This window comes from Ictidomys tridecemlineatus, chromosome 5 (genome assembly GCF_052094955.1).
Source record: "Ictidomys tridecemlineatus isolate mIctTri1 chromosome 5, mIctTri1.hap1, whole genome shotgun sequence".
NCBI lineage: Eukaryota > Metazoa > Chordata > Mammalia > Rodentia > Sciuridae > Ictidomys > Ictidomys tridecemlineatus.
In genome coordinates, this window is record NC_135481.1 from 141,233,106 (window position 1) to 141,257,144 (window position 24,039).

The following is a 24,039-nucleotide window of genomic DNA, read 5'->3' on the forward strand; positions in this document are numbered from 1 at the left end:
CTCCAGGGAGGGTGGAGTGGGTGGTGGGGTCCCAGGATACAGAGCCCACTGGGGAACTTAGCATGGTCAGATTCATGCGTGTAGGGACAGAAGCCAGTTGGAGTAAGCTGAGAGCAGGGCGGACGAGAAAGTGCAGCCATGTGTCTTAACAGCTGGGAAAGCCTGGCTGTGCCATTGGTGGAGACAGGTTCTAGTTCTTACCCCTGGGGAGGGGGAGGGGGAGCATTTTAAGTTATACTTGCTTCCTGATAAAGGCAGAGGCAAATTCATTCAGACATGTTCTTTTAAAATTATTTTTAATACATACACAAAATAACAAGTTTCACTGTGACTTGACATACATACTACATGGATCACATTCACCCTCCCTTCTACTGTCTTTTGCCCTCCCCTCTCCCTGCCCCCCTTCCCTTCCCTTCTCTTCCCTAAAAGGTCCCCTTCTACCCTGAGGTCATCTTTGGTTTTGTTTTTTAAGCTTCCACATATGAAAGCATGTGTATTTGTCATTCAGTGTCTGGCTTATTTCACTTATTTCTTCCTCTGGTTCCATCCCCTTCACTGCAAGTAACATGCTTCCATTTTTCTTTATGGCTGAGTAATATTTCAATGAGTATATATACATTCACCTGTTGGTTTTTTTTTTTTTGATACAATTACCTGTTGATGGGCTGATTCCATGTCCTAGCTGTTGTGAATAATGCTTGCAATAAACATGGGTATGCTGTTGTCTCTTTTGTATGCTGACTTCACTTCCTTACTGTGCATATCCAAAAATGGTATAGATGGATCATAGGGTAATTCTACTTTTCATTTTTTGAGGACCCTTCATACTGTTTTCCATAGTGGCCATATTAATTTATGTCCCTACCAACAGTGTCTAAGGATTTCTTTCTCTCTCTACATCTTTGCCAGCAAAGATATATATATATAAATTTATTTTGACTAGGGTGAGGAATGAAATAGAGCCTCAGTGTATTTTTGATTTGCAGTTTCCTGGCTACTGATATAAAGCATTTTCTCATAAATTTATTGGCCATTTGTATTTCTTTTGAGAAGTGTCTGTTTAGATCTTTTGCCCATTTCTGATTGCATTACTTGTTCCTTTGATGTTAAGTTTTTGGAGTTCTTTTATAGATTCTCAATATCCATCTTCTGTCAGATGAATAACTGGCAAAGATTTTCTCCCATTCTGTAGTTGTGTCTTCATTCTGTTGCTTGTTTGCTTCATAGAATCCATTTAATACCTTCATGGATTCTTGCTTTTGTTTCCTTAGCTACTGGAGTACTATTCAGGATATTGTTGCCTCTGCCAATATCTTGAAGTGTTCCCCCCATTTTCTTCAGGTAGTTTCAAAGTTTCAGGTCTTAGATCCATTTTTTGAGTTGATTTTTTTGAATGGGGTGAGAGATAGAGGTTCAGTTTCAATCCTCCACATGTGGATATCCAGTTTTTCCAGCACCATTTAATAAGCTGTCTTTTCTTGATTTGTGTTTTTGGCACCTTGGTCAGGAATCAATTGGCTGTAGATGTGTGGACTTATTCTGGGTACTCTATTTGGTTCTGTTGGTCTGTGTGCTGATACCATGCCATTTTGGTTACCATAGCTCTGCTGTAGGTTTGAAATCAGATGCTGTGATGGCTATAGGATTGCTTTTTTTGTTCCATGTTGCTGTAGCTATTCAGAGTCTTGTCCTTCCGCATAAACCATAGGATTTTTTTCTCATTCTGTAAAAAAAAAAAAATCATTGGTATTTTGATGGGAATTGCATTGAATCTATAGATTGCTTGGGGTAAAGTGCTGTTTTTAAAATATTTTTTAATTGTAGGTAGACACAATATCTTTATTTTTATATGGTGTTGAAGATGGAACCCAGTGCCTCACACTTGAAGGCAAGCGCTCTACCACTGAGCCACATCCCCAGCCCTGAAAGGCCATTTTAACAATATTAATTCTTCCACTCTATAAACATGGGAGGTCTTTCACCTTATAGTGTCTTTGGTTTCTTATGATTGTCATTGTAGATACAGGTTTTTGTTTTTTTTTTTTTTTTGAGACTACTGTGAATGGGATTGCTTTCCTGATTACTTTCTCAGCAAATTCATTATCGGTGAGTAGAAAAACTCCTGAATTTTTTTTAATGGTACTGGGGATGGAACCAGGGGGAGACTCTACCACTGAAACATATTCCCATCCCTTTTCTATTTTTTATATAGAGACAGGTTCTAATTTTCAGAGGCTGACCCTGAAGTTGAATGCTTCTGCCCCAGCTTCCCAAATCCCTGGGATTCTGGGTGAGTGCTACCATGCTGGGCTAGCTAGCTACTGGTTTTTGTAAGTTGACATTGGATATTACTGTTTATTAAATTTACCAATTTTGAGTCTTTTGGTGGAGTCTTTAGAGTTTTCTAAGTATAGAATCATAGCAGTAGCAAACAGGGATAATTTGACTTCCTCCTTTCCTATTTATATTCTTTTTATTTCTCTCTTGCTCTGGCTCAAATTTCCAGGACATATTGAGTAAGAGTGCTGAGAGTGGATATCCTTATCTTGTTCTTGATCTTAAGAGAAAAACTGAAAGTCTTTCCTCTAACATGTGTATCCTAAAACTATCTACTGAGCTTTTTCTACTACTTCTCAGCACTGAGCTGGGGAAAGAATCTTGAAAAGCACAGGGGACTTGTCTGAGGAGTTCCTTGTCCCATAGTTCTCCTTTCCTCTGGGAGGCAGGTAAAGGCCTCTATACTTAGGGATGGTCAAAGAGGGCTGGGCTCAGAAAGTCCCATGCAAAGGGGAGGGAGCTGCTCAGCCAGAGGAGACCTCTCAAAGAGAGGTAGTATCTGCACTGGGTTTTGTAAAATATCTAAGAAGTCTCTAGGCAAAGAGAAAGAGGGAGAGGGGCAAGACTTCAACACCTGGGAATCACCATAAATTCTTCAGGTCTGTAGATAGGACCAGCTACACAAAGATGCCTGCTCTGGCAGACCACTTAGGAGAAAGGATGCAGCCCCAGCACACAAAGCCTTCCCCCATTTCTACCCTGCAGATAAAAGTCCCCATGTGGGGCACAGGCAGACAGGGGTGGGAACAGGTACCCCCGAAGTCATCACATATAGCTTCATGGGATTAAAAAAAAATAAACACTTTCTCTGCACGTTATCTGTGGAAAGAAGGGGGTTAGAAAGAGAGGAGGGATGGGTGCAGGGGAGAAGAGCAGAGGAGGAGAGCCATAAAAGCCAGAGAGGGTTTGTTTGACCCTCAGGAGGATTTACCTGGGCATGTGCTTGGAAGACGGATCAGTCCTGGGAAGGGAATCCATGAATCATTTATGACTGTTTTCACTCCGTATTCATTAAAGGCCTCTGCACTATTATTATTGAACTTTAATTGGCTTGGCACTCAGCTTGGCCTCTTGCAGCCCTTGCTCCTCCCTTTGCCATCAGAAATTCCTCGAGTGAGCAAGAGAGCGTGAGCAAGGGCTGTGCTGGGAACAGGGCGGCTGGGCCAGCATCACCAGGAAGATCAAATGGAATGCGGTCGCTTTTCTTTCTCGTCTCTGATCATATATTAATAAATGTATCTCATTGGGCTTCTGCTCTGCTCCCCACGAGCCTCTCTAAGCTGCCTGGAATCTCTCAGCCCCCTTTGCTTTCTCAGCCACCGGAGAACTTTTCCATCAACTCCCTCCTCTCGTGCATGACAGCGCACATCCTTTGTTCCAAGTGCCACACTGGGCACTGAACCAGCAGCAATGTGCGGGTTACCTGATTTACTTCTTTTAATACACTTCAGTGTAATTATAACCGCATAAAAGAGAAGACAAATTGGCAAGTAATTACAATGTTAATTTGGTAATGTTTTATCATATTGTGGAAACGCAATTTCCTCTCTAATTGTATTGGGGGGAACACGTTTGTCTATGGTACAGCTTATTGAGGGATTCTTGAGAATGGAAATGAAACACCGGAGACAGGAAAATCAACTCTCCTCCCCATAAGTATTCCTTTATTTGCATGTGTTTTTGCAGCCTCCTCAAAAAGCTGACTCGTTTATTCAGGCCTAATTAATGGAATGCCACAGACTGCATAATTAGGCCATGACGGCTTTAGCTGATGGATGGCTTTGGATTCAGAAGCTGCAGATACCCCCAGGTAAAAAAAAAAAAAAAAGTCACTAAATGCTTTCTTTTTCAGAATCTCACAGGCTGTGCGTGCCTCACCACCATCCCCCCTGAGAATGCGACCGTGGTTCCCGGAAAATGCCCCAGTCCCGGGTGCCAAGAGGCCTTCCTCACCTTCCTCTGTGTGATGTGCGTCTGCAGCATGATTGGTGCCATGGCCCAGACACCCTCAGTCATCATCCTTATCAGGTAAGCTGTGGAAATAGCCCTGAGGATGTGAGAGCTAATGGGCTATCCCCACTCCACTCCACCTGGCGTGCACCTGGGGTCAGAGGGGGGGTCACACTTTTGGACTCATGTATATGAGTCTCACAGCCAGATAAGATAGGGCCACAGCAAAGAATATAGGCCAGTGGGAATAATTGCAATCAGTCAATCAATAGGGACCTCAGAGTAAGAAGTGACAGCAGGGCACAATGGAGAAGACCACATGTCTTCCCAGGAAGAGCTTCTGCACGTGACCCTGAAAAGGAATCTGCATTGATCTGTCCAGAGAGCAGTGTTGGAGTAAATGGAAAATGGTGTTAGACTAAACAAGTCCCTATGTCCAGCCCTGCCCTGCCACGGATCAGCCATACACCCCTGGGCATGACCTCTTCCCCTAGACTGTTTCATAATCGGTTATGGGGTAAGGTGGTCACTGGTCCAGCTTTCCTCCTGCAACAGCATGTGATCCAGCAAGACCATCTGTGTTCAAATGCCATAAAGATGTGAGGGATAATTGTGCCAAGGGGTTCGTGACAGGCAAGGAGTCACTTTTCTTGTACAAACAGGTTTTTGTACCATACTAAATCATCCAGAATTCTGTCACTCAGGACCCATCCTGGGAGCAGACGAAGTGCTTCAAAGGTGAATCATTCAGCAATATTCTGAGTGAATTTGTCATTTGAAAAGTCATCTAGCTTTGTGTGTGGAATCTAGAAGTGAACTGACCCAACCCTAGTATCCACCTCAGTCAGAGGAAAAGATGCCACTTGAACACTCACCTTTTGGGATGCAGCTATATAAGCAAACCAATGCCTTCCCAAGAGCTCGAAAGAAAGAAAGAAAGAATGAAATACTTGGAAGCACCCTGAGTCGATGTACCTCATCAACTGATTTGCCTGGCTTCTCCATTCATCTTGTGCTGCCTACCACATTTTTTGATCTTTGTTATGAATTTTCATAGAAGAGGATTTATAAAAAGTACTTATGTTACCTAAAAGGTCATTAGCAAGGCCTTAAGACTGCAGAAGTATCAAGGGTACAATAGCAAATTGCCATTTTATACTTCCTACGCTTGAAAAAAATATATTTTAAAAATTCATACCCAGTGCTTTGCAAGGCTGTGGCCAAACTAGTAAAATCACATATTGCTGGTGACATTGAAAAGCATCAGTCCTTTCAAAAAAATAATATGGCAATGTGAGTTAGAAGCCTTAAAAATATTCAGACCCTTTTATGCAGAAACCCTCCCCCATCCTTCACCATTTATCTCAAGAAAATACCTCTCTACAAGAAAAAAAGGCTCAATACAGACAGACTTTTATTACAATGTTAACTATAATAGCAGAAATACCTGAATTGAAATAGTGAGTTAAATTATGGTACTGCAACTCAACGGAATAATGAAAATTCTTAAGAATGTGAAAAGTGTTTATGAAATGAACCATTGAATTTAAAACTCTATATGGAAGATGATTATATATAATATGCATATGGGCAAAACCCATCAGATCTCATGCATGGGTTCAGGGTGGCTGCCTTATGAGTAGTTTATTTTTCAGTAGAAATTCTCATAATGTTATATTGTGATATTCACACACAAAAGGCACCACACACAATGCAGAAAAAAAATGACCCTTACCACTTCCAGTAGCAGTAGCTGGTCCCTTGTCTCTCCATGACTTCCTGCAAAAACCCAGCCTCTGGTGCTAGGTGGTAGTGACTGCTGATCAAAAAGGGAGAGTCTGTTGAAATCTCAATCACTTCCAAATTTCAACTTGATGAACAGCTCATGGAGTTTTGCAGGAAGTATCTGATTCCCTTTAAACAGATCAACAACAGATGGCCTCCAGGACCTGGGCTGGGCCTTGTCCCCTCTCAACTCCATGCTTAGAGGCACATGTCCTGCATGTTAAAAGGCCAAGGTAGTTTTTTCATTCCATCATTTTCCCAGTCCAGTTTGCCACTGTAGATGTTCCAGGCAGGCAGTCAGGGCTGCAGTCCAGATGTGCCTTAGCCTTTACCTGGCCCAGAATAAAATGCTTGCTCTTAGGCCAGGCAGAAGCATACCCATGAGAACAGTGCTCATAATGTCCCACAGCAAGGAGAAAGCCGACACATACTGGTGCCAACCCTGGACTTTGGTTTTATTGTATTGTTAGCATTCCCCCTTTACAGATAGAAGTACCAGAGTGTGGTTAAGCAGCCATTAAGTTGTGACACTAAGGCTGCATGCCTGGGCTTGCCTGGAACTTTCGATAACAGACTGAACCCTCCATTTCTTTATAGCTAAATGCATGAGAAATGATTTCTTATGGGAACCAGTTTCCCAACAGGATATGAAGAGAAATCTTAGCGCCTTGCTCACTTTGTTCCTGGGGACATGATAGCTAAAAGGAAATCAAATTTCAAGTGATAAATATTCTAGCTCATTATACCATCATGTTTTCTTGATAAGGAGAATATGCCTTTATTTATGCGTCTTTCAAGTTAAACCTTCAAATGAACGTGCTAAGACTGTAGCCATGGAGCTGATAACGCTGAGGAACTTGGATTTTGTAACGTGTTTAAAAGAGTAGGCGTTCTGTCCAGAGAGACACTGATCTCATTGACACTGTATGGCCGTCTGCCTCAATCAGCCAGAAATTCATGTCCCACTGCCTTGGGATTACTTACCTATACCATATTCTTTATAATTTAAAAAGTATGTATTTCCCCAGCAATCACACATTTTTAGTTTTCCCTGAACATATTAGAAATGGGGGAAGAGATTATAAAAATCACTTTGTTTTTCCCAGGTTTCTATAACAAAACACCGTGGAGAGTATGATAGTTTATAAATAATAGAAACTTATTTCTCACAGTTATGGAGGACTAGGGAGTTCAAGATCAAGGCACCAGCAGATTAACTGGTAAGGACCTACTTCCTAGTTCACAGGTGACAAATTCTGTGTCCTAACATGGCAAAAGGGACAGGGGATCTCTCTGGGATATCTATTCTATAAGGGCATTAATCCCATTTATAAAGTTTCCACCCTCAGGACTAATCACCTCTTGAAGACTCCACTATAACCTTGAGGATTACGTTTGAAAGAATGAATTGGGGAAAAACAGTCAGTCTATAGCACACGCGTAGTTTTTCTTGGTTAATAGTCACTTTGGGCCTATCATGCCAAGAACCCAGAGACGTGTACATCTGAGGCCCAACCCAAATGGTAGGTCATTAGATGGATGCTATTGGATTGTTGAATGGATGACACCCACTCAGTCCATAGACAAGTTAAACATCCTGTGTACTGCATGGCCTGTTGGTAACTTTGTCCCTAACCTTTATTTTCTACAAAACCAGCTATTAGGCTGTCCTTGCACTGCATGGATCTTCCATCCACACTGGATGACTCTGCCTAGCCAAATGCTTCAAGAGCCAAAATCATGTGCTTCCCTCTCCATCCCCTAGAGAGTCATGATGGTGACCACCAAGCCATAGTAGGGCTACCTGAGGTCATAAGTTGAAGACATCCGCACAGCCATCCACCAACTTACATACTCACCCAGCACATGCCATGTGCTAGACACAGAGGCTAGGACTGAGGTCACAGTGATGAGCAAGATGCAAATCATCCTTGACTTCATGGGGAGAATGAAGTAGCTCTATCTATCTAGAATCAATCATCACTTCCAAAACTCAACCGTCATTCATCTCCTTAAAATATTTTACTGAGAATGTTCTAGAAAATGTGTAAGAAGATTGTTTAAAGGGACTATTCTGGGTAAACCAAAACCAGAAAGATTGAATCAATTAAAAAAAAAAAAAATACAGGACGGTGATATTGGAAGGTCCTTCCCAAGTTAAAAGGTACTGACGTGATATAGATGCATTATTTCTCAAATGGTCCATCCGGGATATCAAAATATTCTAGTCTGATAGAATAACAAAGGTGTTCATTGGCGTCCTAGCTGGTTTGTAAAGCATAAAGAATTATTTTTTCTCCGTTGTTTTCCACATGTGTATCTTCTATCAACTCAAGTTGCTTCTCCCCTCAACAAAGGTTAAATCTCTCTAATTTTAGACTTTATGACCATACATTCAGCCCTTGGAAATGATAAGATTAGCTCATTATTAAAGAAACACTGTTCAATTTCTAAACTTAGCTGTTGCAGTCATTTTTTAGAATTTAGGCAGGGAATAAAAAAAAAAGTGATTAGTAATTGCCTAAAGAAGGGGTGTGATGGGCAGCAGCAGCAAATGACTGTGGGCTTGGTAATTAAGGAGGAGTGATAAGAACGTTTTTCTCCCTCTTCATCTCTTTTTATGTAGGACAGTCAGCCCTGAACTCAAGTCCTACGCCCTAGGAGTTCTTTTTCTCCTCCTCCGTTTGTTGGGTATGTATTCTCTCTCTCTCTCTTCCCTCAGTAACAAATTGGATGCTTATTACCAGGTGAGTAAATATCAGTGAAATTGCCCCATTTCCTGGGTTTGTCCTTAGTCCTATAATGTTTAATTATTAATAAACAAGAAACTGAAATTTTTGCTCCCAGTTTAAATTTAGGCAATCCCTGGATGTCAGAGTTTCCACGTCTACCAACTTGTCTTTATGCCACCCTGAATTCTAGTTGGCATGAGGAGGGAAAGCAATGTCACCAAAGGGGAGAAAGATTTGATGTCACAAATTGGCACCCTCATTAAACAGCTTATGAACAACTTGTGAAATGCTTCACTCATGGGACTGCCAGCTAGGGGGGAGAGTAAAGCCCCCCAACACCTAGCATATAGAAACTTTGCATCCTTTAAATGTTCCCCAACCGATTTGGTTTATTTACTTTGGGTTTCTGGCATGAGGCAAATGCAACTGTGGAGCTATAGGGTCTGTGTTCCAAGATTTGGTCTGGATAGAAGAAATATCAAGTCTAACTCCCTCAATGCAAATGAACAAGACAAGAGCTTGTGATTGACCCAGAGAACTATGCACGCCTGGGGGAAGCTAGGCCAGTCGGCCTAGTACCCACCTCCCAGCTATGCCTGCCCTTATCTTGTTAGACCACACTGTTGCTTTATAAACATCCCTTTGTCAAGAACAAGGTCGAGGTAATTATTTTTTCCTTGATGATAGGACAGTAGTCTTTTTAAATGAACTTTAATGGCAGCTGAGGGGAGAAGGGGAAATGTACTGAGTAAATGATAAATTCCAACTGTTCAGTCGTGGATTAGCATAAAGACCTAGAGAAATGTGTATAAAAATGTTTGTAACAGAGGAAAGTTGGCAGCAACCTAAATGTCCAACAGCAGGGAATTAGTAAAACCAGTTTTGGTTTATAATCCCAGTGGGATTCATGTTCCCCTTTAAGATTCAGAAAAGAAAACTATATATAGACTTAGAAAGGGCACATGATATATGGAAGGGATAAAAAGAGGTCTATGATGCACACTCTACAAAGTATGAGACATCAAAACAGTATCTTCTGTGTAATAAGATATTATATATATATATATATATATATATATATTCTAAATTTGTCTTAAATTTTCGAATATATATTGCTTTTATAATGAGACTAACTCCTATATGATATATGGGAGAAGAAAAAAAATCACTCTTAAATCTATTAAAAATATAAAGTCCTCCCTGATCAATGCCAAATACATAGCATATGGACCTCCTCCATTCCCTTTCTTGTCTATAGCAAATAATCCAGTGTCATGATCATTTCTGGCATGCCTGAGACAAGGCCTCAGACTCTTCCACCATTGTAAAATGTCATCTTTGTCTTATTTCTTTTGCATGGAAAATAGAAATCTCATAGGTATGAAGAAGATACCCCAGATAAAGTTCAGCACTGATTCAAACTAAAACATTTGGGCCTTTTCTGGGAAGTTCAAGTAACTTGCAAAACTCAACCGTGACACAAAGCTCTACTGATTTTCTTTTTTATCTACCTACCTATTTAGCCACAAGAGTGGGTGGCAAGATGATGATAGATCTATAATACCAGCAAGTTAGAGACCCTCACTTCTGAAAATGGTGAAACCATTCTACAGACATTCAACAGCAAACTAATATTTATTGAGCACACACTGTATTCTAAGGTCCTGGATCATCCCTAGGTAAATGATCATAGCCTTGCCTTTAAGAGTCCTCTCTCCAAGGCTGATAGAAAAAAGGGGAACCTACTCTGTGTGTAGATACTAAGGACTCAACATATCTTTCAGAATAATTTTGATAACACAAAATGAAAAGAAAATGCATGAAAGTTAATGAAAAATCATAGGACAAGTAAAGACAAAACTCAAAATGATTAGGTATGTACAGTGTGGTACTGTTAAGATCATCCTGTGCTGCTCTAAAGCAGTCTCACCATTTGTGTATCTGCTCCAGGAATAATCAACTAGGCATTACCTAGAAGGTTTTTCAACTTCTGCAACCATAATCCCAAGATAAGTTTTGCACATCGGCCCAGTACGCACATACATATGCATAGATGCATCTGGAACAAAAATTACATCAAAAAATACCTTCAATATGTAAGACACATTCTGATATTTTCTATTCTAGTCCACACTTTTAAAATGTTGGTCATGACCCACTATATTGATTTTATTGCTCATTATGGGTCACAAATCAGTTTGGAAAACCCTGCTTCAAAAGGATATGACACAGTTTCATCTTTAATTAAAAGTGGCTTAGCCAAGAAGTCTTGGCATTTGGCCTAATTTCATTTCTTGTAGCACCCAATAAGATTAACCACCATTATTATTAATGAAAGGCCAATGGAATAAATCAGATTCCATGCCATTGCCAACCTTTATGCTGGCCCCTCATGGGTAACGGGGATACAATGGGGACATCACAGTCAGAAGTGACAAGATCCATGATGGAGTTGGCACTGACACGACAGGCACACATGGAAAGGCCACATAACTTTGCCTTGGGATGCAGGCAATGGGCTTGGAAAGGATGTGATGTCCACCCCTAAAAGTTACGCAAATGAGTTGGTAGGGGGAGAGAGTGCTTTCAATGGAGGCCCTGGGGGTGAGCAAGGATATGGCATGTTTGGAGGCTGAAGAAAGCCCAGTGTTGGGGGCAGAGATTGGAGATGGTGGTGAATTAAAACTTGATGAGAAAGGCCAAGTGGGGACTAAGTAATCAGGTGCTGGTGTAATAGACTAGCTGAGGGAGGCTTGTGGGAAAAGGTAGGTGGCGTTGAGAAATATTATTGAGGCTTATTCTCTGAACAGAAGTACAGTTGACCCTCCATATCTGCAAGTTCCATGTTCAGTCACTATAAGCTTTTTAAAGAAATTAAATCTGTCCCAAACATGTGCAGATAGATCATTTTCCCCTAAGCAATACAGAACAACAACTCTCGGCATAGCATTAACATTGTGTCAGGTATTATAGGTAATTCAGAGATAATTTACAGTATGCAGGAGGATGTATACAGGCTTTTTTTAAATACTAGGCCATTTATATAAGGGACTTGAGAATCTACAGATTTTGCTATCCATGGGGGCTTTGGAACCAATCTCCCTTGAATTCCAAATGTAAGAACTGAGTATGTGGGAGAGAGGCACCCACAGTGACAAGTCCTAAGAAATGGCTTAGATGATGCTGTGAATGGGGATTTATTGAGACAGAAAGATGAGGAGCAGTTTGGGAGTGACCAGCACTGTCTAATATAACTTTCTAGCCACATGTGGTTATTGAGTAACTGAAGAATGGCTTCTGTGAGCCAGATGTAGTGATTTTCATTTATTTTTCATTTAAGTAACCACATGTGTCTAGTGGCTATCATGTGTACAGGTACTGACACACCACCCTCAGTGGGTCAGGGTGGAAGAGGGGTCAGCAATGCCAGACACTTGGCCGTGGTTATCATAATGAAAGAGGACAGGACCTAGAAGTGAAGGTGACATTGGTTTCCCCTTGGAAACGAGTTGATAGAAAGGGCAGAAACTATAGTAGCATTGGTGGGTGTGCACTGAGAATTTCCCCAGTAGCCCTGAAGTAGAGGTGATATCAACGGAGCAAAGAAATCAAGCATGATAATCAAACTGAGGCTGAAGTGACTGACCATGATACTGGGCTGATTAAGGAAGAGGTAAAGACGGGTAGAAGTAGGAAGGACAAAGAAAGAAATGAACTACATTAGCCAGTCCTAGTGAGTAATGGAAAAAGAACTGGAAGCTGTGGCCAAATCTTTGATGTCTGGCTTTGAGATTAAAAAGGTAGAACACTTCTGAGAGATGCCAAAGCCCAGGGCATGGCAATCCAAAGAGGAACAGGGGTAAATAGCCTTGAGTCAAGAAAAGGGCAAATTGTTAAAGTCCAAAATGTAGAATTCCATGTGCTTGGACAAGTTTGGTGTAGGGGAGGAGGCCACTGAGCTGGAGAAAATACAGTAAATTCAGAAGAAAAAAAAAAAAGAAAAATAATCCACTCAGCAGAATCCTGCAGTAGTTGTGGCCCTCCTTTACCATCCTGTTGCAAACAGCCTGGTCCCTGCTTTGAGGGTTGTGGTCCAGCCATTTGCTCAGAGATCTGCTTAAGAATCTTGTTCTTGGCGCTGGGGATGTAGCTCAGAGTGCTTGCCTGCATTTACCCCCAGCACTGGGAGTGGGGGGCAGGGGGGACTTGCTCCTTGTCATGGCTGTCACATCAAGTCAATTTAATGGAAACATTCACTAAGATCCATCCATATCCAAGGTGCTGCCAGGGTAGTGAAAATAAGCAGGAGCAGCATCCTTCCGTGAGGGCCTCAGGTAGGCCAATGAAGTAGGGATAGGGAAGACATGAGTTTGGAAAAGTTAGAGAACCCCAAGTTTCAAAGGAAAAGATTTTACTCAGCCAAGTAGTTACCAGGGTGGCACAAAGGAGGTTCTCTGATGGAAGACTGGATATGCACTTGGAATTCTGATTTAGGGACATCAGCCTGAGAGTAGGTGGTTTGGCAGGATCCAGGACAACTAATCAGAAGCACTGAGGTAAGAAGATGCTGATCAAGGCTAGAGCAGGGGGATGGAAAGACAGAGACCAGTGAGAGCCATAGAGTGAGACAGCAGCTCTTGAACCTCCTCCCTCTGTCCCCATGAGATCTTAGCAAAAAAAAAGCTGCTGCAGAGGCTCAGATGAAGCTGAGGTTTTGAGCCCTGCGAGTGGGTCTATGGGGAAGTCTTTAATAGACCGAGATAACAGATGCAGTTAATCAAGCCTCTCCAGGGTTTTGAGAAGAACTGGCGGGGCTCACCACACAGCCTCTATCCGCCAATGCCTGCAAACAGCACTGGGAAGGTCACCCATGAGGTGCAACTCCATATGAAGGGATCATTCCTGAGCAGATTGTCCAGGGGTTTTGTCCACATTCACGAATTACCCTGGGGAAGTGTGTCTTGGCAACTCCTGCTGTCACGCAAACCTTTGTTGAGCTCCTACGTGAATAGAGGAAAAAAGTGGAGAACTGAGCACATTTAAATGTTCCTTTGAAAGCAGGAAAGCATAGCTCACCCAGGAATCCCAGGTGAGGGGGAGCAGGAAACATTGTTGGCATGCACGGAAGCCCCCTTTCATTCACCATTCACCATGCACTGATCTGTTTAATCTGCGAACATTCGGTAGGCACCAGGCTCTCAGCGCTTCCTGCTGCTCTGGCCTCACATAGCGACCCCTATGCCATTACTATCTAGGTGGCTTTGGGCAGGCATTTTAAGTGGCTTTAACAAGGGTCCCAGGAATGAAATTAGAACACACAGCAAATCCTGACTTTGCCAATTTAAGAAAAGTGAATGTCAGGTGTCCCTGGAAGATGCTTGCTGATGTCAACAGTCCGATCTCTTTCTTGGCATTGCTAAAGCAGAGAAACTCATCCATCTTTTAAGGAGAATACACCTTTCCATATTCCTCTCTGGCTGGTACTGGATGTAAGAGTAATTCCACCGGGTTAAGTAGATTCCATGGCGGAATTCAAGTCTTGGCAGGTAAGCTGGAGAGGAATGGTTATCTTTTTAAATGTAAATGGCAGTCATTTGCAGCTTCCCTTTGTCCTATAAAGGGTGGATTTATTTCCCTTACAAAAGCCTTTCAGTTCACCTTTTAAGTGTAGACCAAAGAATATAAATAGGGCCCTGCCTTTTCAACCTTGAGAGTGAATTAAACAGCCAAGCTATGGGGCCCAGATGTTTAATCTCTGTTAATAGATTTCTGGAAAACAGAGACAATTTCTTTAAACAGTGCTGCAATTTTTGCATTGAAATATATATATAGCTATAATTTGAGCCAGAGTGTAATAGGAAGTAAGATTTAATCCTTTTAATATTCTCCATAATAGCAAGGAACAGCAGTGAGCCTACACATATCCTCCCACCACACCATGCCCCCAAGATGGGGACCTGGTGGCTGTCGGCTTTGTCCACAAGTCCCTGCCCAGCAAGAGAATGTGATGGTACAGGCAAGAGTCCCCGTGGAGCTGAAGCAGCCATGGCTGTCCTTTCTACTGGTTCTTGTGATCATTCCAGTTTATTAGAAGGGAAGGGAGAAGGGGACATTCTCAACAGAGAGTGAGTCCTCTCAGGAGAAGGACAGTGTGTCCCTCCTGCCCTACTGGAGATCCCAGGAAAGTTACCAGAGAGTCCTGCCAAGGTCCACCTCTCAACTTTTGACTGACAGCAGGACAGCATTGACTTTCAAGTCCCCATGGCATATGACAACTGCAAGTCACTTTGGCCCATGCTGACCAGTTCTAATTGGAACCTGTTCTTTCAGATTTTATGGAAATATCCTTATCTCTGGTCCATGTAAAGGTCACAAAAGTGTCTGCCCTTCCCTGCTAAGGTAACTTGTTTTCTTATCAGCATTTCAGGTCTATGTTTCTCCTGCAAATAACAGGTTGTTTGCTGAGGAATATAACATCTTATTGACTTAAATCAGACAGGGTTGCAGACAAATTGCTTTTTGACAGAAAGCATGTGGGGGTCAGCACCCTGGGCCTGGTTTATAGAATTATTCCCTTATTTCAAGGGTGTAAGGTCAGGCAATGGCCGGAACCAAAAAGGAGGCAAATTTTAAAAGGCCACTGAAGGAGGCTTGGCTTTATACAGTTCCGCCTGGAGTGGAATCTCAATCAGACCAACAGAGCAGATAGGAGAAACCACGTGGGGGCTGGACTGAATTGGAGTTTTATGGGGCTTAGGGTAGGAAGGGAGGGCTTGGGACAGGAAAAGGGATTTTTAGAGTCCCTTGTCCCACTGGAGTTGGTCCGAGGAACTGGCTGAGATCCAGGATTGGCCAGGAGACCCCACGGATTGACAGGCGGTTCCCTCAGCACCTGATTGTGTTTCTTTTGCCGTGGGGCTGCTAGGTGCTTTGTTCCTAAGTCACCTTCATTGACCTAACAAAGGGTTGTCTCTTCCCTATCAATGAGGGGAGAACTGCTCTGTCAGAGTCCAGAGAGGTGAACATTCCTCCAAAATGTACAATTTCCACCCTAATTCTACACCATCATCACCTCATTCCTCATTCAACACACAAAGAGACACTAGGTCTTCCTTCTAAAGGCACCTGATAATGCTCCAAAATTGACTGAGGACGTGGATTATTCTTGCAAGTTAGGGTCTTACAGAAACTTAGCTTGAAGGGTTTTCTGCCACAGATTTGCACCTATATAGTTTAAGATTTGGATATTTTTGTCCTAAGAAACAGGAAGGAAACCCAGTTTTTTTTTTTTTGAGAACCCTCCACAAATGGTGTCTCATTTAATACTGGCAAAAACTCTGCAAAGGAATATAATTATGCCCATTTTATGAACAGCAAACCAGAGGTTCAGTAGATTTGTATAACTTGCCCAGAGTTGCACAGCTTCCAAGAGGCAGAGTCGATCTAAAATCAGCTCTCTCTGGCTCCCCTTCCCTTCCCTCCCCTGTGAAACCACCTCCAGATGTAAGCTCCTGGCTGAAAAAGAGGTGGTAAGAACAACTGACAACTCTTCCTGCTGACAAGTATCATATCTGCCACTACTGCTGGAGGCATTCTGCCAAATACTCGGAGAGCTTGTTTACAAAATAAGGCGCCAACCTTCTCTCTGCACTAACCACCCTGGAACAGGGAGGGCTCCACACTTTGCACAGATCAGAACCCCCTGTGTGCTTCCCTCTCTTCAAAACCAGCTTGCTTCTCTAAGCTTAGCAGAAAGGTGAATAAAATGTTCTCGGTAGCCCTGGAAATCCCCAATAAGAGCTCTAAAATCATCTCAAATCTACAGCCTGTGAATTAGAAGAAAGAGAAATTACTGGGTTTGGGGTTTTGAACTATCGGATCTAGGACAAATACCTCCCATCCTCAGGTTCTTTGTATGTAAAATAAAGGGGTTATGGCATAGGAGAGTATACTATACAGTGCTGCGGTGGGGGTTAGTTAATTGACTAGGTATTACAGTCATCCTATTGTAGAAGTCTCCCATCGGTCTAGGGGAACCAACTGCTTGCAGAGACTTCTTGGCTTTTTTAGTCCCACTGAAAAATACGGAAGGATGAATGGCTAGGTGTGAAAATTAGTTGCAAGGGTAAGGACTCCCTTCTGTGACTAATCAGGTGAGTGAATGGCAAAGGCCTATAATGGAAAAGATCCAGTCAGATCCTCATCTTTGGTATTCTCTGCATACTTGGAGTTTAAGGCCTGAGAGCTAGAATTCCCCTTTGGGAAAAAAAAATGTAAGTCAATAAAAAGGAAAAGATGAATATGGAGGAAAAGAATACCAATCCTCTCTGTATTCAGAAATATAAAAGGAATCTCATGAAGGAAAGTCTCCAGGTACTCAACCTGAAGATTATTCTAATATATCACCCTAAACCCTCTGTCTCAAACAGGAATAAGTAGGGAAGGGCTGGGCCCTTGCAAAATGCTCAGATACCTCATTTGTGCAGTATTTTCCTTAATCCTGAACAAGCAGGTGGACTTAGCTCCATTTTAAAGGTGAAGAAGCTGAGGCACTGAGAGATCAACTTGCCCTAGCCTTTTTGGTTCCATAAGTCTACACCACAAATACTCTTCAAAATATTGAGCATTACCATGAAAATCTTATGGGCACTTAGCTTTCTAACTCCTTGAAGGCTTTTTCCAGGGCATTGTCATTGACAAGGAACAGGAAGGATAAAACTGATCTCTTTAGCACATTCAGGTATGCCCTACTTTAAAGATAACTGCATATCATAAGAATTCCCACTTAGGTACAGGTATGTGAAGGCATTACATTTTGGCATTTTAGAGGGATATTTTCATTTAAACCAGTTTCAACAAATAGCTCTTTTGTATTCAAAATTACCCTTGATGTGCTTTACGTATGACCTGATTTGCCAAATCCCAATTTGTGTTCAGGAGTCTCTTCCCAGAGTTTCCACTAGCAGTGTCTTCTCCATATTGCCATCACTCACAGTGATGGGGGGCTGGGACAAAGGGAAATGACCTCAAGAAAGGTCACAAGAAGCTAAAGGAAGAGGAGGAAGGAACATTTGGAAGCTGATCATAACCAAATAAAGCCCAGAGAAATGGAACAGTGAATGGATTTGCATTGTCCCACTGTGCCTCAGGAACAGGCCAAATTAGTCCCATTTATCCACAGATTTATCCATAATTTACTTTGGCTCCACATCTCCAGTGCTTTACCTAAATGATGTGGCGGGTGGCTTAGTCTCCATTATGCAGTTGCCATAGCACTTCCTCCACTTGGCTGTCTTTCAGAGAATGAAGAAAGGCATCCACTGGAAGGGGGCGGGGTTAGTGAGAACACACCAGGAGTGTGGGGAAGGTTGCAAACCTCCAGTGAGCTGGGAGGAGGGAGCAGGTTGTGAGGGATTTTGAATTTAAGAGCTTATTTATTAGATCAAGCTGCTTAGCAAGTTTAATGAGGTATCAATGAGAATTATTCTTGGGGCTGGGGGAGGCGGGCAGAGCTCTCTTTGGGGTAACAAGAGACAGAATTGGAGTTTTAAGGAGAAGTATTGAGGGAGCTGGGGCTTTACCAAACTCACTAGCACTGAGAGGATAGTACAGACCCTCCCCAGGAACCAAGTACCATGCTGCCCACCTCCTTCAACTTTTCCCTCTGCTAAGCCCCCTCTGAGGGGCAAAGTGTCATATTGCCTGCAAGAATTCCAGCCATCAACTTCAGATGCGTGTGAACTCCCAAAACATGTGCTTGGTTTTATAAGTAGACACATTTTTCTAGACTTAGGCACTACATCTTATGCAGTTCTCAGAGGGACCTTCCTTAAAATGAAACTCAGACATTCTGGGGTTGGCCCTAGAAGAACATTCCAGATACTGGTTAGATTTTTTTTTTTTTTTTTTTTTTTTTTTTTTGCTGTGACCAAAATTCCTGACAAAAACAACATCGAGTAGAAAAAGTTCATTTTGGCCCACAGTTCCAGAGGTTCAGTCCATGGTTAGCCAGCTCTATACCTTGGGGCCTTAGATGAGTCAGAGCATCATGGTGGAAGAAAGCAGCTCAGCACATGAGGATCAGCAAGCAGGCTTACAAAGCATTTCCCCAGTGTCTCACCTCATCAAGCCACACTCTACCTGCTTACCTAGGTTACCACCCAGTGAATCTACATCAGTAGTTCAATCCACTGATGAGGTTACAAACAATCTAATCACTTCACCTCTGAATGTTCTTGCATTGTCTCATACATGAGCATTTGGGTAACATAATATACCGACCATGGGATCCCAGAGCTGGGATCTCATCATCTAGTTCCAGTGATGTCTCACTTCTGAGGTCTCTCACCAAAGGTGTTGATATCTTCTGGTCTCAGACACTTATGTATGGAATAATTAATTGGTATTAATGACTCATCCATTAGTTACCCATAGTACAGAGGGACCTCCCAACCCTCCCACCCTCCTAAACTGGTCAGATTTACCGGGAAATTTTTATTTTCAAAATGCTGTCTGACTGCACCCCAGGCACTTGGATTTCATTGTTCTGGCATGGAACATCCCAGATGATCCTAATGTGCAGTTAGGACTCATATCCGTCAAATAGAGTATTGTGGAACTGAATGAAGTATGGTGAACATTCTCCTCTCATTTGACATTTCTGGCGACTGGTTATAGGTGTCTGAAATGTTCTCTTGGGAGGTTTTCAAACTGCTTTCTGGCTCACAATGAAAAGTCTTCTCAAAATGCAATATCTGGTAGAAGGGAAGTTGCCAATATAAATGTACATATTTCCATTTTATACCTAAACACACACTTCATGTTCAACTTCTGGTCCCTTTTGATCCCTGGCTCCTCTACTAGGTACACACACAGCCCCACAGGCCCCATGCAAGAGAACCGTGTGCAGAGTTCCATGCTGCTTTGCAGAGCGACTGACGCTAAGCATGTTTTCCTTCAGGAAAGGCTTATTCCTTCTCAGACTCCGTATATTCCCACGGCATAGTACACACCGTTCTAAAAACTACCCATATAGTAACAGACTTCACACCACCCTGATAAAGACTATTATTGTCTCCATTTTGCAATAAGGGAAACGGGGACAGAGGGCTTTAATAAATTGTCTGGGCAGCAGGCAGAGATGGGATTTGACTTCCTGCAGTTCAACTCTCTGGTGTTTGAACCACCAGCTATAGAGCCCCTGGGTTCAGCAGGCTCTCCCAGTGCCTATAAGGAGATAGCCGGGAACAGGGAGCCACAGCCAGAACCTTCAACAGCCTCTTCCCTCCCACAGGCTTCATCCCCCCACCGCTCATCTTTGGGGCCGGCATCGACTCCACCTGCCTGTTCTGGAGCACGTTCTGTGGGGAGCAAGGCGCCTGCGTCCTCTATGACAACGTGGTATACAGATACCTGTACGTCAGCATCGCCATCGCCCTCAAGTCCTTCGCCTTCATCCTCTACACCACCACGTGGCAGTGCCTGAGGAAAAACTATAAACGCTACATCAAAAACCACGAGGGCGGGCTGAGCACCAGTGAGTTCTTTGCCTCTACTCTGACCCTAGACAATCTGGGGAGGGACCCTGTGCCTGCACACCAGACACATAGGACAAAATTTATCTACAACCTGGAAGACCATGAGTGGTGTGAAAACATGGAATCCGTTTTATAGTGACTAAAGGAGGGCTGAACTCCGCGTTAGTAATCAAAGGGTCATTTTTCTTAAGAAAACAGAAAAAAGGGTTTCAAAAAAAAAATTCAAAACACACATACACACACACACACACACACACACACACACACACACAACCTTTGTCCTTTTTCTCAAAAATCAGAGCCAGACAGGATTCAGAATAAGGAGAGAATGGGATTGTCCTGGAGGACGCTCGCACTGCTGGGGCTCACAGTCTACTTTGAAGGCACCTCATGGTTTTCAGGATGCCGACAGCTGCAAGCAACAGGCACTGCCAAATTCAGGGAACAGTGGTGGCCAGCTTGGAGGATGGACATTTCTGGATATGTACACACATACAAAACAAAAATCATATAAAAACAAAAGTCTACTAAAAAGCAAACAAACAAACAACCCAAGTTCAAGTTGAGAACATTGCCAGATTAAGCACTAGTGACATACCCAGTGCCACCCTCTCCCTCCTGGTGGGGGTGGGGAGGTGCACAAGTCTGAGGGGTGGAAGCCCTGCCCCTCTCTAACTTTTGCAATATGGGTCACTGTGTAGACGATTCACCCAGTCTGCATGTAGTTCAAGGCCCCAGAGTTCTCTCAGCGATGCTAATGGGTGATCCATGCTGGAGTGTGTAATTGGCACCTCTCACCAGCTCCACTTCCATGTTCAAGACTGAGGGTCCAAGGGGGAGCCGAGTGGGAGGCCAGCACCTCCCCTTCCCCTGGCAACACCTCCCTGCGGTGATGCCCACCTCCCCCCTGCCCCACAGAGTGACCTCAGGAAGCTGTGGGCCTTGCCTGGCTATGACTGACCTGCTCAGAGCCGGTAAGCCCCAAACACAGTCCAAGTCATTTGCTTACATTTGCCAAACATTTTGCCATTTTTTCAAAAAAAAAAAAAATACAATGCATATGAATTTCAAACTGTTGTATGTATAATCCTCTAATACTATTTTTAACTACTTCTAAAACCTGTGTTAACCCTTCAGTCACTAACACAGTTCTATAGATTGGATTTATTATGCTGGTTGCTTTTACTTTTCTCATTTTTTTAATGCACCAAAAATATAATGTGATTCAAGGGATGCAATTAATCTATTGTAATTTTTATCATTTTATTTTCACTTAGATATTCTGAAAAAAAAAAGAATATACAATGTGTTACAAGGAAAAAAAATGCTTCAAAAAGGGTGTATAATGCAGCCTGCCTTTAAAAGAATCACATTTGAGACAACAGGGGATAATGTGATGAATTGCAAATTTGCCTTCTGGCTTTATTTCCCATGATTCAGTGATCACTGTCATGGGAAGCCCTTTTATATTCAAACTTCACATTCCAAGAGGCGTTCTTTTCAGCCTGTAGAGAAGACACACTTCAATGTGGGGGGTTTTTTTGTGTGTATGTGTGATGCTTCTGGGGACAGGAGAGAGAAAGTGCAGCTCCCCAACACAAGCTGTTGAGCAGGCGGTGGCATCTGTGATAATAGACCACAAGCTCCGAGAAGCCATCACATGTCCAGTGCATAGAAATGTCAATAGCAGTTCCAGGGCCAATCTTGAACTAAGAGGTCTTTGTGTGTGTTTTGAAAGTGGCCGACTCTCAAACAGAGAATGACCTTGTCATTATTTGGGGAACCTCTTGCAATCAGCCCACTAAGCCTGTATGACCATTTCCATAAGGAGACAGAGCATTGGTGAGCACAGCACATGCACAACAAAGGGTCTCATGCTTCTTCATGGACCCGAAAAGATCCCAAAGTTGAGTTGGTTAGTTTGCTTTTTCACCTCAAACACCTATTTATAGTTTACCCACAAGGCAAGAAAAGGGTGAGGGGTGCTGGGCCAAATTTTTTACAAATACTGTAAATGGGGAGGTCTGACTGACAGCACAAAACTAGAGAAAGCATCAAGTAAAGACAATCAAAAGGGAAGCTGTGTCACTATCATGGTGCAGGGCAAGTGTGATTGGCCACCTGGGGCAGGAGGCTTCCAAAATATTGGCCTGTGTTCTGGAGTGTTAGGCTGTCCTTGTTCATGAACGTGGGAAGCTCATCAGTAAATTAGTAAATTAATTAGTAAAAAATCACCAACTGATTCATATAAAATAGATGCTTTGTCACTCTTAAGGCCTCGGTCACCTTCTGTACAGGTTTTGGTTTGGTTTTGAAAACACACTGCTAATAGGTCACTGCCTTCCCCTATACTATTGTGTTCCTCTCGACCCAGTACCCATATGCTGAGCCCTGTGACCCTGGTGTGTGTTTCATGGGACTATTCACTTTGAAAAACAAACAAACAAAAATTTCCTAAATGCTTTGCTTCTTGGATTTTTTTCTTTCCCCTGAACTTTTACAAGGAATGGGAAGAGATGTTAGGATAACAAAGGAAACCAACTCCAGGGCTCAGTTTCAGCAACAATTGAATATCAATTGAAAGTCCCCTGTGGCAAAATTGCTTTCTAGTGTGTCCAATATCACCTTTTAAAATTCTGTCTAGTTTTAATTTTCCTTTTATGCTATAAAGAACCATCCAAGGCTAAATCTAGCCTCTTGGTCGTGTCTGTTTTTGAGTGTTATTTTGACGCAAAGATGCCCTAATAAGATCTGCCTTGGACTTAACAGAGAGCAAAAAATGGAAGGGGTGGAATAAATCTAGAAAGTAAATGCTGAGTTCTCTCTCTCTCGCTCGCTTGCTACAAACTCCTCTACCATCTTGGTTGAACTTGCCCAAGATCAATGAAAAGGAGGCTTGCAGCTCTTGACAGATCTTTGTTAACTCCTACATGCAGACCAAGAAAGTTTGTTTTTAAAACCAATGTCATTTCTCCATTGGAGGTAAACACAGTTTGGGGCAGTGTCCTTCCCTGGAGGAATGGGTTTGCTGTCTTCCTTCTGCTGAGGCTGTGTGCTACTGGATGACCTGTAGCTTGGCTTCTCTCTTCCCATCTCCACCAATGAAAACCCTGAGGCTCCAGGCACCCTGGGGGACTCTACCACTACAAAAGGCCACTGCATGCTGATAAAAGACCAAGAAAATCCTCCTCTCTCTCAGTCCCCTTAAGGAGTTTCTACACAAGGGCAGCCAGCTGGTCCCTGAAGTGACAGCCACACTCAACAAGAGGGATTTTCTCAGGGATGAGATTCTGCTGAGGCTACTTAGTATTGATCTCTCATACATTCCAGAGGTGGCCATTCCTTGAGGAACGTATAAAATAGAAGTTTCTGTGTACTCACAGAGAAATCCTCTGAGGCAAGGGAACTGTTGGCTGCCCTCAGCCTGCCCTGCTGGCTTTTTGCTGCATGCTGCCTTAGGTCCCGGCAAGTGTGATTTCTTTTCCACCCAGTCAGTCCTGCCAGCCCCAAGGTGTCTGTTCTGATCGCCACGTGGAGTACTGAAAATACCACTCAGCAGTGTTAAACAATAAAGGTCAATATGCAGAAATCAACAGGGCTGACCATACAGTCAAGACCAGGATCAGGACAGGATCAGCTGCTGTTTCTGTTTGCTAGACTGATACCGTGTTCTATTATTGTTGGCTTACTTTGGT

General features: G+C 42.8%; 1 protein-coding gene and 1 long non-coding RNA gene across 5 annotated transcripts in view; one reads left to right on the plus strand and one right to left on the minus strand.

Annotated features, from left to right (window-relative positions):
- Positions 1–24,039, plus strand: part of Slco3a1 (solute carrier organic anion transporter family member 3A1) — a 381,072-nt gene that overhangs the window by 267,808 nt on the left and 89,225 nt on the right. For 2 of the 4 annotated variants that reach the window (XM_078051215.1, XM_078051216.1), the window contains exons 8-10: positions 4,193–4,368; positions 8,702–8,766; positions 20,101–20,343. In XM_078051215.1, coding sequence (XP_077907341.1) covers positions 4,193–4,368; positions 8,702–8,766; positions 20,101–20,343 — 484 coding nt within the window. Of the gene's footprint in view, positions 1–4,192; positions 4,369–8,701; positions 8,767–15,137; positions 19,554–20,100; positions 23,037–24,039 lie in introns of those variants that run through there. The other 2 variants (XM_078051214.1, XM_078051217.1) reach the window with 2 other exon arrangements.
- Positions 286–24,039, minus strand: part of LOC144378017 (uncharacterized) — a 135,335-nt gene continuing 111,581 nt past the window's right edge. Inside the window, exon 4 of the long non-coding RNA XR_013439447.1 lies at positions 286–1,726. This is a non-coding gene — a long non-coding RNA (uncharacterized LOC144378017). The remainder of the gene's footprint in view (positions 1,727–24,039) is intronic.